General features: G+C 44.5%; 1 protein-coding gene and 1 long non-coding RNA gene across 4 annotated transcripts in view; one reads left to right on the plus strand and one right to left on the minus strand.

Moving 5' to 3' along the window:
- Window positions 1-11,340: 11,340 nt before the first annotated feature.
- Window positions 11,341-16,188, plus strand: part of HPSE (heparanase) — a 42,100-nt gene continuing 37,252 nt past the window's right edge. For all 3 annotated transcript variants that reach the window (XM_081582344.1, XM_081582358.1, XM_081582355.1), the window contains exon 1: window positions 11,341-11,605. In XM_081582344.1, coding sequence (XP_081438470.1) covers window positions 11,376-11,605 — 230 coding nt within the window. In that variant the 5' untranslated portion in view covers window positions 11,341-11,375. The remainder of the gene's footprint in view (window positions 11,606-16,188) is intronic.
- The window catches only part of LOC145542812 (uncharacterized), a 36,377-nt gene continuing 33,557 nt past the window's right edge, over window positions 13,369-16,188 (minus strand). Inside the window, exons 2-3 of the long non-coding RNA XR_014080154.1 lie at window positions 14,979-15,144; window positions 13,369-14,590 (exon numbers count right to left, since the gene is read on the minus strand). This is a non-coding gene — a long non-coding RNA (uncharacterized LOC145542812). The remainder of the gene's footprint in view (window positions 14,591-14,978; window positions 15,145-16,188) is intronic.

A 16,188-nucleotide genomic window follows, 5' to 3' on the forward strand; every position in this document is an offset into this window, starting at 1 on the left:
CAGCTGGGTTCCCAGAGGGAGCATCCTGATTGAGCAAGAGAACTGAGGGGCTCAGGCAGGAGCTGCGTGGCTTTCACGACCTAGCCTCAGAAGTCACCTTGCGTCATTTCTCTGATGCCATGTTTTTTATAAATCGGTCACACTATTGACGATCATTAAATCCTTATGAAAGTAGGGAAGGCCAAAAATGAAAATCATCATAATTTTGGATGAAAGAAAACAGGTTATTTCTATTCTTGAGTGTTAGTCACTCAGTCACATCCAACTTTGCAACCCCATAGACTAGCCAATCAGGGTCCTCTGTCCATGGAATTTTCCAGGCAAGAATCCTAGAGTGGGTTGCCATTCCCTTCTCCAATTTCTATTCTTAGTTAATTGAAAATTAGAATATTTTACATGGTTAACTATATTTGACAATTCTTATCTGCTCTGAATAGGGAAGTCACAGTACTCTTCATTCAGTTTCATACCTAAAGGAAATGTGAAACTTTCCCATTCACCTTTATATTTCCTTATTTTTTAATTTTTATGGGAGTGTAGTTGCTTTACAATATTGGGTTAGTTTCCACTATACAAAAAAGTGGATCAACTATCTTATGCCATATTGATCAAAGTTATTATAAGCCTGCCTAATATTCAAGGGAAGAAGCATAGATCCTCACCTTTCTATGGGAGGATGGAAAGGTCAAGTTACAGCGGACATGTGGTTTGGGAAATACTGTCACTTCTATATTTAGAAAATAAAATCGCACCCCCATCACCCAGCTTCAATAACTGTTCCCTCAGGGTCAATCTTGTTTCATCCATACCCAAATCCTCCTCTGGCTGAGTTTATTTTGAAGAAAATCGCAAACATCATATCACTGTAACCATAAACATTTCAGCATACATCTTTAAAAGATAAAGATTCTTGAAAAATAGCCACAATGCCACTGTCCTACTTAAAAAAAAATTGACAACTTGTCTAATATCATTAAATATCCAGTCTGTATTTCCCTAATTGCCTCACAAATGTTTTAAAACAAAGATTCTTTGTTTGAGTTGGGATTGGAATAAGGTTATTTCTAGCATTTTTGGATAGATTCTTTAATGTGAATGCACATTTGGCCTGCATATGTCTGAAGAACTTCGGATTGAGGGTAAACATTTGTCTCTAGGTGCAGCCACTGTGAAAAACAGTATGAAGTTTCCTCAGAAAACTAAAAATAGAATTGCCATATGATCCAGCAATCACACTCACAGGCATAAAACCCAGAGAAAACTATAATTAAAAAAGATACCCGCACCCCTGTGTTCATAGTAGCACTATTTACAATGGTCGAAGCATGGAAATAACCTAGATGTCCATCAACAGATGACTGGATAAAGAAAATGTGTGTGTGTGTGTGTGTGTGTGTGTGTGTTTAGTCACTCAGTCATGTCTGACAATTTGCATCCCCAAGGACTGTAGACCACCCAGCTCCTATGTCCATGGAATTTGCTAGACAAGAATACTGGAGCAGGCTTCCATTTCCTACTCCAGGGGATCTTCCCAACCCAGGAATCAAACCCTCATCTCTTGCATCTTCTGCATTGGCAGGTGGATTCTTTATCACTAGTGCCACCTGGGAAGACCCAAAGAAGATGTGGTACACATATAGAGTGGAATACTTCTCAGCCATAAAAAAGAACTAAACAATGCCATTTGCGGCAACATGGATGCAACTAGAGACTATCATACCAAGTGAAGTAAGTCAGAAAAACAAATACCATATGATATCACTTATATGTGGAATCTAAAATATGGCACAAATCAATCTATTTATGAAACAGAAACATAATCATGGAAACAGAGAGTAGACTGGTGGTTGCCAAAGGGGAGCAGGTTGAAGACGGGACAGAATGGGAAGTTGGGATGAGCAGATGTAAGCTTTCAATGTGTAGAAGGGATAAACAACAAGGTCCTACTATATAACACAGAGAGCTGTATTCAATTTCCTATGATAAACCATAATGGAAAAGAATATATGTGTATATATGTATAACTGAATCATTTTGCTGTACAGCACTAATTAACTCAACATTGTAAGTCAACTATACTTTAATTTTTAAAAAATTCAAAAAAAAAAAAAAAAAAGATTTGCCTCTATCAGCACACCTAATGATTTCCCACCTGGTTGCAAATGAAATAAGTTAACAAGACCCAAGTTTCTCAGCCATAGTATTTTCCATTTTCTATTCATTTTATGAATAGACGACAAAGTCTAATCCAATATTCAAGTAATTGCACAATCATGCCCAAATAACTGTTCAATGAGAGTTGTAGAAGCCACTGACTATCCAGCTCATTGAACTTTCCAACATGCACTTTGGCCACAATTTGGATGCAAACAATTACCATTACAAGGTCTAAGTCACCAGCACTAAATCAGTTCCACCACAAGGCCTGTTTCCTACAGGCCACCTTAACTCCTTATCTGGAATCAACAAAGCAGGAAATATTTCCACTCCACCTCATAGCACTTATTTCTTAAGAGAGCCCCAAGCTACCTGATTGCTTAGTCACAAAGCTATGGGATTCTCCAGGCAAGAATACTGGAATGGGCAGCCATTTCCTTCCCCAGGAGATCTTCCCAACCCAGGGATCAAACCCATGTTTCTTGTATTGGCAGTTACCTGATGCCTGGATCCAAACCAAAAACACAGTAGGGAATGTACGCTACAAGTAATACGGGATAGGATACCTCCTCGCTATCTCCCCAACTACTTTCCTATTTCCAGTGCATTTGCAGGAAATTTCCTTCTTTGCCCACATTTGTATTGTTTACACTGTTTATAGAACCAGAGATAACAATGAATAATGTCCCACTTAATTCACTTTATTGTGCTTTTTTGGAATGAGTATAATAATTATCAGGGTCTTCCAGGCCCTTCGGGCTTCCCTGGTGGCTCAGATGGTAAAGAATCTGCCTGCAATGCAGGAGACCCAGGTTTGATCCCTGGGTCGGAAAGATCCTCTGGAGAAGGGCATGGCAACCCACTCCAGTGTTCTTGCCTGGAGAATCCCATGGACAGAGGAGCCTGGCGGGCTACAGTCCATGAGATCACAAAGAGTTGGACACCACTGCACTGAAGCAACGGAGCATGCAAGCACACCCGGGGCCTTCATCATCCCAGAGACAGGTGACCAAAACTGAGCAGTCTGTTTCCTCTGAGGACCTTTGAATACATCCTCAGCTCACACCACAATAACCTACCTGGTTACCGTGTGTGACCACTGGAACTTATAGGGCCTTATTCTAGGAATACTTCCTGCTTTCTCTGACACCCCTAGGCTTACTTTCTGGCTTCAAGTACCTACTTTCCTATAGACATAGAGTGAAATACATATTTACAGGTATACATAGACATAAAGCTAATAGAAACAAACTGGGAACCTAGTCTAGAGCTGTAGAGAGATGAACATCCATGTTGTATAAACTGACGTCCATCCAAGAGTGGAAACAGAACATCTACAGTTTGCTTTTTAAAATATAAATCTAGGACTCTCCTGGTGGTCAGTGGTTAAGAATCTACCTGCCAGTGCAGGGAACATCGGTTCAATCCCTGGTTTGGGAAGATCCCACATGCTCAGCCCACAAGTACAACGCTACAGCTACTAAAGTCTGCATGCCTAGAGTCCATGCTGTGCAACAAGAGAAACCACCGCAGTGAGAAGCCCAAGCACCACAACTAGAGCGGAGCCCCCACTTGCTGCAACTTAAGAAAGCCCCCACGCAGCAATGAAGACCAAAATTTTTAAAAATTTTTAAATATTATATAAAATATAAATCTGATCATATTACATCCCTTCTCTGCCTGCCAAAAGCTTGAAGCCCTTCCAGTGCCCCCTCCAGCCCCATTGCTACAGGGATATTCCAAGACCCTGCAATGCCAGTCACCTCACTCTCTCAGTCCAGCACCCTCACCCATGCACAAGCCACCTCCTTGGACTTGAATGCTTCCCACTCCCCAACTCTGCCAAGGTGTTTACTCATCATTCAGCTTTCAACTTAAGTTTTACCTCCATTGGAACAGCCCCACCCACCCAAATTCAAATCTTTCAACATACGCATGTAAAGCACCACAATCATCTTTGAAGCATCTGCCACACTTGCAGTTTCACTTCTGTGCAATTTTTATTTTTAATACCATCTGCCTCCCCAGGGTGACTGAGAGTTGCAGAGCACAGGGACTCCTCCTGCTTGCTGCTTCCTACTGCCCAGCCCAGTGCTTGACACGTATAGCCACCCAATGCATCTTTGAGGGGCTTCCCAGATGGGGCTAGTGGTAAAGAGCCCACCTGCCAATGCAGGAGACATAAGAGACGCAGGTTTGATCCCTAGGTTGGGAGGATCCCTTGGAGGAGGGCATGGCAACCCACTCCAGTACTCTTGCCTGGAGAATCCCATGGACAGGGGAGCCTGGTGGGCTACAGTCTATAGGGTCGCAGAGAGTTGAACACGACAAGCGACTTAGCTCGCATGCACGCACAGCTTTGAATGACTAGATGAATTAATAAACATGTAAGAGCTCCTTGAAGAATAACATGCTCAGTATATGTTAACTTCCTTCTTTCCAAGCTCTGGCATACACTTGCTTTTAGTTTCTCTTTGCTTTAGACTACAGTGGGATCATTAACATTTTTTTTTTTTTAAACTTCAGTAAGTCTTAACCCAATATCTGACAACAACACAGTAGCTGTGTACCATGCTAGTGGTAAAGAACCTGCCTGCCAATGAAGGAGACATAAAGAGAAATGGGCTCCATCCCTGGGTTGGGAAGATTTCCTGGAGGAGGTCACGGCAACCCACTCTGGTATTCTTGCCTGGAGAATCCCATGGACAGAGGAGCCTGGCGGGCTACAGACCATAGGGTTGCAAAGACTGAAATGACTTAGCACGCATGCACCACAATCTGAAGGGAGCCACAAATGCCTGAGAGGTTGCTCTCACTAAGGGATGTCTGCATTAGGAAAATATTAATTTTTCTAGACAGACAAGTGAAAATATTATTATTTTCTGATGATGCTCTGAAATCAGCTGTTGTCCTACAAGTGTCTGCAGTTGGAGACCAGGTAAACCTTCTGTGAGTCCCTAAAAACCCAGTGTCACAACTGAAGTCAATCCAAGGTCACATGGAAATGATGCCCCTGCATAATTATTGAGATTCTCATGTACTGGTCCTAGTTTATTTGAAAGTTTCTATTTCTAAATCATGATCATCACAAAATTTGGGAGTCACTGAATCTGGGAGATAATAGTGGGAAACCTCTGGACTTAGAATCAGAAAGCTGGGTCCAAATCTACTTTATAAGATTATTGTGAAGATTAAATGGGTCATAATAATAACTACTCATGTCTTGAACATGTACCTTGTATTGCATATGGAGCTAGATTGTATTACATGTATTAGATTAATTGAGTCTCAAAACAAGCACTGTGAACTATGCATTATTACCCCAGTTTCCCAATGAGGAAGTTGAGGCTCTGGAAAGTTGAAAAACTGGCCCAAACTTTCACATCCTTCCAAACTGCAGGGCTAGGATGCTTGTCTTGGGTTGGCCAAAAAGTTTATTTGGGGTTTTTCATAAGACAGGGGTTCACAGAAAACTCTGAACGAACTTTTTGACCAACCCAATTAAAGGGCTCTAGCTAGGATGTATGTAGGCTGGAACTTGCCATAAAAAGATAAGGTGTCTAATTATAAAGTGTCTCTGAAATAACAAGATCTATTAATATCACCATATAGCCTCCCTCCCGTGTACCTGTATATTCTTATGTTATTAATATGTTCTTATCTGGCATAGTTGATCAAACCAGCTGAGATCAGGATCCAGGAACTCGTCGGATCTCAACCATCATTTATGCAAGTCAGTTTTCTTCACTTCCTCATTTATGTTTTCCAAGTTTCCATATTAGTAACTCGCATGTGGACCGCACTGACCCACATCTCAGGATGTCACAAGGACTTACTCTTTAAGAAACTTGCAATGATCAATTTTTCAAATCGCCCAAATATTCCAGAGAAACCAGTGTGACTTTTGCCCCATGAAAACAAGGGCGTGGGTGGGGTGGGGTGGTTGTAGGAACAATGTCATGACAGAGGCAGAAAAAGAGCCCAGACATCTGCTTTTCCACCTCATACGTCTGTGGCCATATGATCTCCTGGGAACTTGGTGCTTATGCAAGAATTTTTTTCTTATGGATTGCTGAAGGATATGAACCTGATTCAGATAGTAAAATTACTAAGTAATGGATACATACACATGTAAAATATCCAAACTGTAACCTTCCTCAATTAACTATACATTTAATTTTTAATGAGAATTTGGAGGCCCAGTGGTTAGGACTTAGAATTTTTGCTACTGAGGCCCGGGTTTCATCTATCTTGGGGATCTAAGATCTTGCAAGCCCCATGGTGTGGATGAAAAAAAACCCAAAAACTTCTAAATTGCTTAAGAATAGACAGATCTGTGAAAATTAGATATAAATTTCAGAATAATCCATTTGTACTTGTTGCTTTATTGGAGGCACAATCTAAGCAGAAAATTCTAAGGGTTTTGGTGTCATTTGCTTACTCATCATTGATTGATGTGAGGGTGACTTGAGCTTCCATGAATGCAGTAGGCAAAACAAACCCCCATCTCTGGAGTTTATAATTCAGCAGGTGAGGCCAACAGGGGAGCAATACTAACAGATATGGTTTAAGTTCTATCAAGTTCAGGATGCTGCAAGAGTGTGTCATGGGGGAATTCAGCTGCCTGGAGATTCAGACAGAGTCTTCGAGGAAGTTAACATTTCAGCTGAGACAGGCTGCTGTTTCCTCTGGATTCTATAACTGCTTTCCCATCCAGATTCTGACACTTGGAAATGTCAATGTCTCAGAGCTTGGGTGCTCACGTGTAAAATGAGGATAATACCCACTTATCAGTGTTGTGGGAGTAAGTGAGAAGACAGGTAAAGCATCTCTCATGGTACCAGGCACATAGTCAATCCCAAGCGCATGGCTGGGCTTCCCAGGTGTGCTCAGTCACCTCCAGCTCTTTGCAACCCCATGGACTGTAGCCAGCCAGGCTCCTCTGTCCATGGGATTTTCCAGGCATATATACTGGAGTGGGTTGCCATTTCCTCCTCCAAGGAATATTCCCAACCCAGGGATCATACCCAAGACCCCTGCATTGCAGGCAGATTCTTTACCACTGTGCCGCCTGAGAAGACCAGTCCATGGAGTCCCAAAAAGTCCAACAACTGAGCAGGCACCCATGCAAGCACGTGGTACTTATTATAATGTTGTAGCCACACGTTCCAGGAAACAAACTCACTCAGAAGGACAATGCAGAGAGTGGAGTGCAGTTTATTACACCAGCGGGCTCAAGGTAGAGTCTCCTCTTAGCCAAGGACCCTGACCAGTTTTTGGGAAAACCTTATATACCCTAAGTGTATGTGCCCAAACCCACTTCCCCAAATTCCCTGAAACAAGTCTGAACAAAGGGAAAAAAAGATACAATTCAAGTTAACCTGTGATTCATATGCCTTAAGCCTAGGTAGTTAACAGTGGACAATTATAAATAGGACTGTGGTCATACTCCAATAAGCATAATAGAATGTATGATTCTATTTGGTTACACAGATAATTAGGGTATTCTTTTAGGTGACGGGTTCCAGGGGCTTGGATTTCCAGCTGGTATGTCGTTTCCATACATACTGGGAATATAGCTCAAAGTCCACAGTCCAGCCCAAGATGGAGTCCTGCTTTCAAGATGGAGCCTGTTCTGTTTCCTCCTTCAATAACAAATTATCAGTGTAGGGATCAAAGGGAAACCGAAGAAAAATTTGGCCAACAGCTAAAGACAAATGCATCGAGAGGAAACTTGGCAAAGGATGCACATTCAAGGGACAGTCGCTACCCCTGATTTGTATGGCTTTCAGTTCAGTTTAGTTCAGTCACGCAGTCGACTCTTTTTGACCCCCATGGACTGCAGCACCCCAGGCCTCCCGGTCCATCACCAATTCCCAAGGTTTACTCAAACTCATGTCCATTGAGTTGGTGATGCCATCCAAGCATCTCATCCTCTGTCATCCCCTTCTCCTCCCGCCTTCAATCTTTCCCAGCATCAGGGTCTTTTCCAATGAGTCAGATCTTCCCATCAGGTGGCCAAAATAATGAAGTTTCAGCTTCAACATCAGTCCTTCCAATGAATATTCAGGACTGCTTTCCTTTAGGAATGACGGGTTGGATCTCTTTGCAGTCCAAGGGACTCTCAAGAGTCTTCTCCAACACCACAGTTTGAAAGCATCAATTCTTTGGCGCTCAGCTTTCTTCACCGTCCAACTCTCACATCCATACATGACTACTGGAAAAACCATAGCCTACACTAGACGGACCTTTGTTGGCAAAGTAATGTCTCTGCTTTTTAATGTGCTATCTAGGTTGGTCATGACTTTCTTTCCAAGGAGTAAGCGTCTTTTAATTTCATGGCTGCAATCACAATCTGCAGTGAATTTGGAACCCAAAAAAATAAAGTCAGCCACTGTTTCCACTGTTTCCCCATCTATTTGCCATGAAGTGATGGGACCGGATGCCATGATCTTAGTTTTCTGAATGTTGAGCTTTAAGCCAACTTTTTCACTCTCCTCTTTCACTTTCATCAACAGGCTCTTTAGTTATTCACTTTCTGCCATAAGGGTGGTGTCATCTGCATATCTGAGGTTATTGATATTTCTCCTGGCCGTCTTGATTCCAGCTTGTGTTTCTTCCAGCCCAGCGTTTCTCACGATGTACTCTGCATGTAAGTTAAATAAGCAGGGTGACAATATACAGCCTTGACGTACTCCTTTTCCTATTTGGAACCAGTCTGTTGTTCCATGTCCAGTTCTAATTGTTGCTTCCTGACCTACATACAGGTTTCTCAAGAGGCAAGTCAGGTGGTCGGGTATTCCCATCTCTTTCAGAATTTTCCACAGTTTGTTGTGATCCACATAGTCAAAGGCTTTGGCATAGTCAATAAAGCAGAAATAGATGTTTTTCTGGAACTCTCTTGCTTTTTTGATGATCCAGTGGATGTTGGCAATTTGATCTCTGGTTCCTCTGCCTTTTCTAAAACCAGCTTGAACATCTGGAAGTTCATGGTTCACGTATTGTTGAAGCCTGGCTTGGAAAATTTTGAGCATTACTTTGGTAGCTGTGAGATGAGTGCAATTGTCCAATAGTTTGAGCATTCTTTGGCATTGCCTTTCTTTGGGATTGGAATGAAAACTGACCTTTTCCAGTCCTGTGGCCACTACTGAGTTTTCCAGATTTGCTGGCATATTGAGTGCAGCACTTTCACAGCATCATCTTTGAGGATTTGAAATAGCTCAACTGGAATTCCATCACCTCCACTAGCTTTGTTTGTAGTGATGCTTCCTAAGGCCCACTTGACTTCACATTCCAGGATGTCTGGCTCTAGGTGAGTGATCACACCATCATGATTATCTGGGTCATGAAGATCTTTTTTGTACAGTTCTTCTGTGTATTCTTGCCACCTCTTCTAACATCTTCTGCTTCTGTTCAGTCCATACCATTTCTGTCCTTTTTGAGCCCATCTTTTCATGAAATGTTCCCTTGGTGTCTCTAATTTTTTTTGAAGAGATCTCTAGTCTTTCCCATTCTATTGTTTTCCTCTATTTCTTTGCACTGATCGCTGATGAAGGCTTTCTTATCTCTCCTTGTTATTCTTTGGAACTCTGCATTCAAATGGGTGTATCTTTCCTTTTCTCCTTTGCTTTTTGCTTCCCTTCTTTTCCCAGCTATTTGTAAGGCCTCCTCAGACAGCCATTTTGCTTTTTTGCATTTCTTTTTCTTGAGGATGGTCTTGATCCCTGTCTCCTGTACAATGTCATGAACCTCCGTCCATAGTTCATCAGGCACTCTGTCTATCAGATCTAGTCCCTTAAATCTATTTGTCACTTCCATTGTATAATTGTTAGGGATTTGATTTAGGTCATACTGAATGGTCTAGTGGTTTTCCCTACTTTCTTCAATTTAAGTCTGAATTTGGCAATAAGGAGTTCATGATCTGAGCCACAGTCAGCTCCAGATCTTGTTTTTGCTGACTGTATAGAGCTTCTCCATCTTTGGCTGCTAAGAATATAATCAATCTGATTTTGGTGTTGACCATGTTGTATGGCTTTACATCCTGAGTTTCAGATGTTGGAGCACCGAATACTTCAATGCTCTGCTAAATATTGTTTTCATGAGAAATTGATAAGAAATGTTTGGAGTTTTGATCTCTTTCCAGGTGTAGGTTAGCTAATGCCGAGGTCAGATGTTTTTCAGGCGACAGTAAGATGACTGGGAAACAGCACTCCGGCCAGAGGACACACAGTTAATCAGATTTTGGCAAGCTCTAACGGCTTCCCTCATAGCTCAGTTAGTAAAGAATCCGCCTGCAATGCAGGAGACCCAGGTTGGATTCTGTCATTGGGAAGATTCGCTGAAGAAGGGCTAGGCTGCCCACTCCAGTATTCTTGTGCTTCCCTTCTGGCTCAGATGGTAAAGAATACGCCCGCAATGCGGGATACCTGGGTTCCATCCCTGGGTTGGGAAGATCCCCTGGAGAAGGGAAAGGCTACCCACTCCAGTATTCTGGCCTGGAGAATTCCATGGACTGTATAGTCCATAGGGGTCGCAATGAGTCCTGACTGAGCGACTTTCACTTTCAGTGGCTCAGATGGTAAAGAGTCCGCCTACAATTCAGGAGACCCTGGTTTGATTCCTGGGTCGGGAAAATCCCCTGGAGAAGGGACTGGGAACCCACTCGTTTTCTTGCCTGGAGAATCCCATGGACAGAGGACAGAGGTCCCCGGCGGGCCCCAGTCTACGGGGTCGCAAAGAGTGGGACACTGAGTGACAGGCAAGTGTTCCAAAGCCAGGCGAGAGCGAAGCGATGTATGCTCACTGGAGGCTTTAGTTGAAGTCAGAAGACCCGGTGGGCGCCACGGGGAGGACCTGGAAGGAGGAACCGCTGGCCTTTTCGCTGACTTCATGCTTCAGGGAGCCAGGTCCGGGGTGCCCAGCGCTCCTCCCCGGGAGCTCCCTCTCCGGGGCCTCCGGACGCTTGGCTCCGGGCCAGGTCCGCACCCTTCGAACGGGTGTGGGTGATTTCGTAAGTGGACGTGACACAGCCACCGTGGGGGAAAGCGTACCGGGAAGCGGGAGTAAGCCGGGAGGCGGGCGCGGTGGGAGGGGTGAGGGGAGGAGGCAGACGGGGAGGACCGAAGGAAAGGACGCCGCGCCCCCGGCGGGAGGAAGTGCGCAAGGTCTCGGCGCTGGCTGCGTGCAGCCGGCGGGAGGGGCGGCCAGGTGAGCCGGGGATGCTCGCGCGCGGGAAGGCGGGGCTGCGGCCGCCGCTGCTGCTGCTGCTGCTCCTGGGGCCGCTGGGTCCCTGCTCCCCGGGCGCCCTAGCCGCAGCCGCGCCGGCCGACGACACCGCGGAGCTCGAGTTCTCCACCGAGCGGCCGCTGCACCTGGTGAGTCCCGCGTTCCTGTCCTTCACCATCGACGCCAACCTGGCCACGGACCCGCGCTTCCTCACCTTCCTGGGGTAAGTGCCGGCCTGCGGGTCCCTGGCCTCCTCGCTCTTGGTCTCCTGACGTCCACGGCCGGCCCGCCGGCCACTCCTCCTCTCTTTACTCCAGGACCTTCTCACCATCTCTCTCTCCTTTCTCTCTCTGTCTCTCCCCAGCCCACCCCCGCTGCTGGGTCCCCCGAACCGCCCTTTCCCGCCTTCATTCATTCAGCAAGTGGTGCCTGAGCGCCAACTGACGGCTAGATATTAGGGGACAAATTGAGAAAAGAAACTTTCCATCTGCCCCAGAAACTCGCCGGCAGGAGGGGATCCGTCAAGCGCACCTGGAGCGCGTTGAGCGCTTGAATTTGCTGCCCAGTGTAGGACAAGTAACACTGTGCCAGGCTTCGGTCTCACACGCTGGTAGGAAGGTTAAAGAAAGAAGGAGGAGGTGGAAAAGGCCGTCAAGGAGAATAAACTTACTTATTATTCTATAGTAAAACTTTTATTTTTTTAATGTTTATTTATTTGGCTGCATAAACACGCGGGATTTTTAGTTGCAGCGTGTGGGGTCCAGCTCCCAGACCAAGGATGGAACACCCGCCCCTTACATTGTGAGCGAGGAGTCTCAGCCACTGAATCACCAGGAAAGTCCCAATAAAACTTTTAAAGGGTAGTTTTAGGTTCACAGCAAAATCGTGCCCTGGGTACAGAAATTTTCCATAATACAGTCATTTAAAAAAATTTAATGTTACATCAGTGACACCTGGGAGATTATTACAGTGACTTACAGAGCCTTAACAAAAAGCTCTCTCTCCAAGATGAGGCTGCAAAATGTGGCATTGCTTTATTAGCTGTAAATTTTTTCTCCTTTGAGGAAGACTGAGCCTGGTGTAGGCAGGTTCCCTGGCCCCTGCCGGTGAGTGTAAGCTGATCCTGAGATAGGGCACTGCCAGACCCAGGTCATCTAGGCCATTCATCTGGGTCATGAGGGCCTCCAGAGAATGCCACACCTCTCACCCAACTCAAACAACTGGGATTCCTGCCATTGCCAAACAGCTACAGGTGACCTTCTGCTGCTATTGCTAATTCTAGCTATTTATTATGCAAATAGGGCTCAGAGGTAAAGAATCTGCCTGCAATTCGGGAGACCTGGTTGATCCCTGGGTCGGCAGGATCTCTAGGGAAGGGAATAGCTACCCACTCCAGTATTCTTGCCTGGGTAATTCCATGGACACAGGAGCCTGGAGGGCTACAGTCCATGGGGTCTCACAGAGTCAGACACGGCTGAGTGACTAAGCAGCAGCAGCAGCACTATGCAAATAAAAGCAGATGACACTGAGACCAGCCTTGATTCCCAACTCTGTCAAAACCCGTTGGCTTGGTTTTTACAGGTTGCTTGGCAATGGCACCCCACTCCAGTACTCTTGCCTGGAAAACCCCGTGGACGGAGGAGCCTCGTGGGCTGCAGTCCATGGGGTCGCAAAGAGTCGGACACGACCGAGCGACTTCACTTTCACTTTTCCCTTTCATGCATTGGAGAAGGAAATGGCAACCCACTCCAGTGTTCTTGCCTGGAGAATCCCAGGGACAGGGGAGCCTGGTGGGCTGCCGTCTATGGGGTCGCACAGAGTCGGACACGACTGAAGCGACTTAGCAGTGGCAACTCCAAGCTTCAATTTCTTCAACTTTAGAGTGGAACTTCTAAAACCTTCTTGTAGGATTGTGATGAGCATTTGATGAGATAATAAATAAGTACTTAACATAATGTTTGACAGTGCTCAAAATTTAATTGCTTCTTTTGTTTAATTGTTTTTTTGTTTAATGTAATTGCTTTTTTTGTTAATTGCTTCCTAGAAATTGGTGAGTTTTTGCTAACCATGATCAGTTCTCTGTGGATTTCTTTTAATGGTCATTAACCTCTATCTTTCCACCAAGAATTTCCTGGTGGGAAGGAGTTCCCACTTTGCGCCCTTCCCCTTACCCATAGTGAGCTGATACCAGGCAGCCCCTGGTGCTGGTTGAGAGACAGAAAGATTACTCTGGAGAAACACTGGGCTACAGGGCTCCATATGTGAGGACCCCCGGCCTAGCAGGGATGTGAGGGGCAGGAGGATGTGATAGGAGAAGAGAGAATGGGAGATACCTTACTGCAAACAGAAAGACTAAGTAAATAATCATTTGCTGAAAGGTGAGAACTTAAGTCCTTTACTGCTACTGTGGCCAGCATATAACCTCACCTCCCCTCCCCTCCCCAAGGAAGAGCATTTGAGGATCCCTTCCTGGGGAAACAAGTCCAAAAAAACCCCTGAAGTATGACTTTTGGGGTTCAGGTCTGATCACCCTGCAATCAAGCTAACCAACTCACAAAGAAGGCTCTCCCCCGCTTCTGCCCCCGCCCCAGTCCCAGTCCCAAACACACACACACAACTTCCATCCTGTGATTTAGTGAGTGGGATACCCTCCCCTCTTTTTAAATGCATCTCTTAATTTCTCATAGCACTCTTTCTTCCCCCACTGGTCTCCACCTTTTTGTTAAAGGCTGGAGGATAATGAAAACTAAAACAGTATAGAGTGCAATTAATAAAACTGTTTGTTTACAAAACACAGAGTATTGTTGTTCACAAGGGCTCCAGGGCTGGCTCCCAACCCCTCTAGGTCCCTTCCCTGAGCAGGGGCTGTCTTCCACGTCTACTCCCAGAGGCATCTGCAGGAATATCCATGCAATTCTCATCTGAGACCTTAAAGACTCCACTTCAGGAGGCAGAAGCTCCCTCCCCTTCTCACCTAGGACAGAGCTTCTGAATTAGAGCTTGTGGCGGGTCCATCTCCCCAGGGTGGTTGGCACAGTGCCCAAAGTGACCTGGTCATCTCAGAAGACGAAATATTTAGCTTCCATCTCAGAAGACAACCCAGGGCTTATCTGTCGCAGGAGCAGAGAGTCACATGGGCATTTTTGTATTTCATTTCCTCAAAAGTTAACTGCTTGGGTGAAGAGCTGAGCAGATAAAAGCTGAAATACTAAGAAGGAAAGGATTATAAAAATAGCTGACACTCATTGCGCTGTTGACACAGGCCAGTCCCTGTTCTAAGCATCTCCTGGGTATTAATTCATTTAGTCCTTGCTACAAAACTCTAAGGTCGGGACTATTATTATCCCCATTTTTAAAATGAAGAGGTTGAATCTTAGGGAGATCCAACAGCTTGCCCATGGTCAGCCAGCTATGAGATGAAGCAGCAGGATTTGAAACCAGATGCTAATTGCACAGACACAAGGACACAAAAAGAAAGTAAAGCAGTTTATATTTTTTTAAAGGCAGCAGAGGAGGGATGGGAGAAAAAGATTGTCTGGAAAAAAACTGAGACGACTGATGGAAGGAATTGGGAGTAGGAAACTCAAGGCCCATACCTTGACTGTACTTCAAAAGAGACCTCAGCAAATTCAGTCAGATGGGTCCGGTTCTGCTTTCCCATAATGGCAAACAGAGGTGTTTTGGGGTTTGTTTGTTTGTTTCCCACATTTGCAGTTAAAGAACATGGAGTACACAGAACTTCAATGCCGGTGAAAGAACAATCTAGAATCAGAAAGGAGCATCTTTTCAGTTTGCCCTCTTCCCGGAGGAAACTCCTCAACAACCCAGGCAAAAACTTCCTAAGCCCGAAGATCTGGTTCTCAAAGATGGAAGGACAGAGACTCACGCAACTCAATAGAAATAGAATGTGGGCCTCATGTGCAAGCCTTGGAATATAATTTAAAGTTTTCTAGTAGCCATACTTAAAAAAGGTAGAAAGAAACAGGAAGAACTAATTTTAATATTATATTTTGCTTAATACAAAAGTATCCAGATTATTATCATTCAACATACAATCAATACAAAATATTAATGAGATATTTTACATTGATTTTTGAACCAAGTCTTCAAAGAAATATGGTGTATATTTTATATTCACAGCATGTCTCAGTTCAGACTAGCCGCATTTCAAGGGTTACCGCATGTGGTTACCATCTTGGCAGTGCAGCCAGCCACATTTCAATCAAGACACATATCAAGCACAGTTCACTAATTCAAGATAAAAATTAGAGTACTGAGCCAGTGGTAGAAATCAGGAGTGCTACAGAGAAAAAAACAGTGGTGCTACACAGTGACTATGCAGTAAAAATGCAGCTGTGTTTGCTTTTCAAAAGAATTAGAACTCTGGTTCCAGTGGTTAAGATTCGGAGCTCCCAATGCAGGGGGCCCAGGTTCCATCACTAATCAGGGAACTAGATCCCACATGCTTCATGACATGACCAAAAAAAGAAAAATGGTTTGCTTATTTTATTTCAGCAAAGTGCATCCCCTTTTGCTAATTTGACAAATACTTATTTGTAACTTTCAATAATCAGATTCCTTTGTCTTCACTGACAAAGTTGTTTTTCATCTCGGGAAAAGCACTTATCAGCAATACCAAATGAATGTTTGGATAACTGATGTTTGCTTCCCTCGTGGCTCAGACAGTAAAGAATCCGCTACAATGCAGGAGATATGGGTTTGATCCCTGGGTTGGGAAGATCCCCTGGAGAAGGGAATGGCAACCCACTCTATTATTCTTGCCTGGAGAATTCCATGGACAGAGGA

This window comes from Giraffa tippelskirchi, chromosome 1, assembly GCF_054371585.1.
Source record: "Giraffa tippelskirchi isolate mGirTip1 chromosome 1, T2T-mGirTip1v1.2.pri, whole genome shotgun sequence".
NCBI lineage: Eukaryota > Metazoa > Chordata > Mammalia > Artiodactyla > Giraffidae > Giraffa > Giraffa tippelskirchi.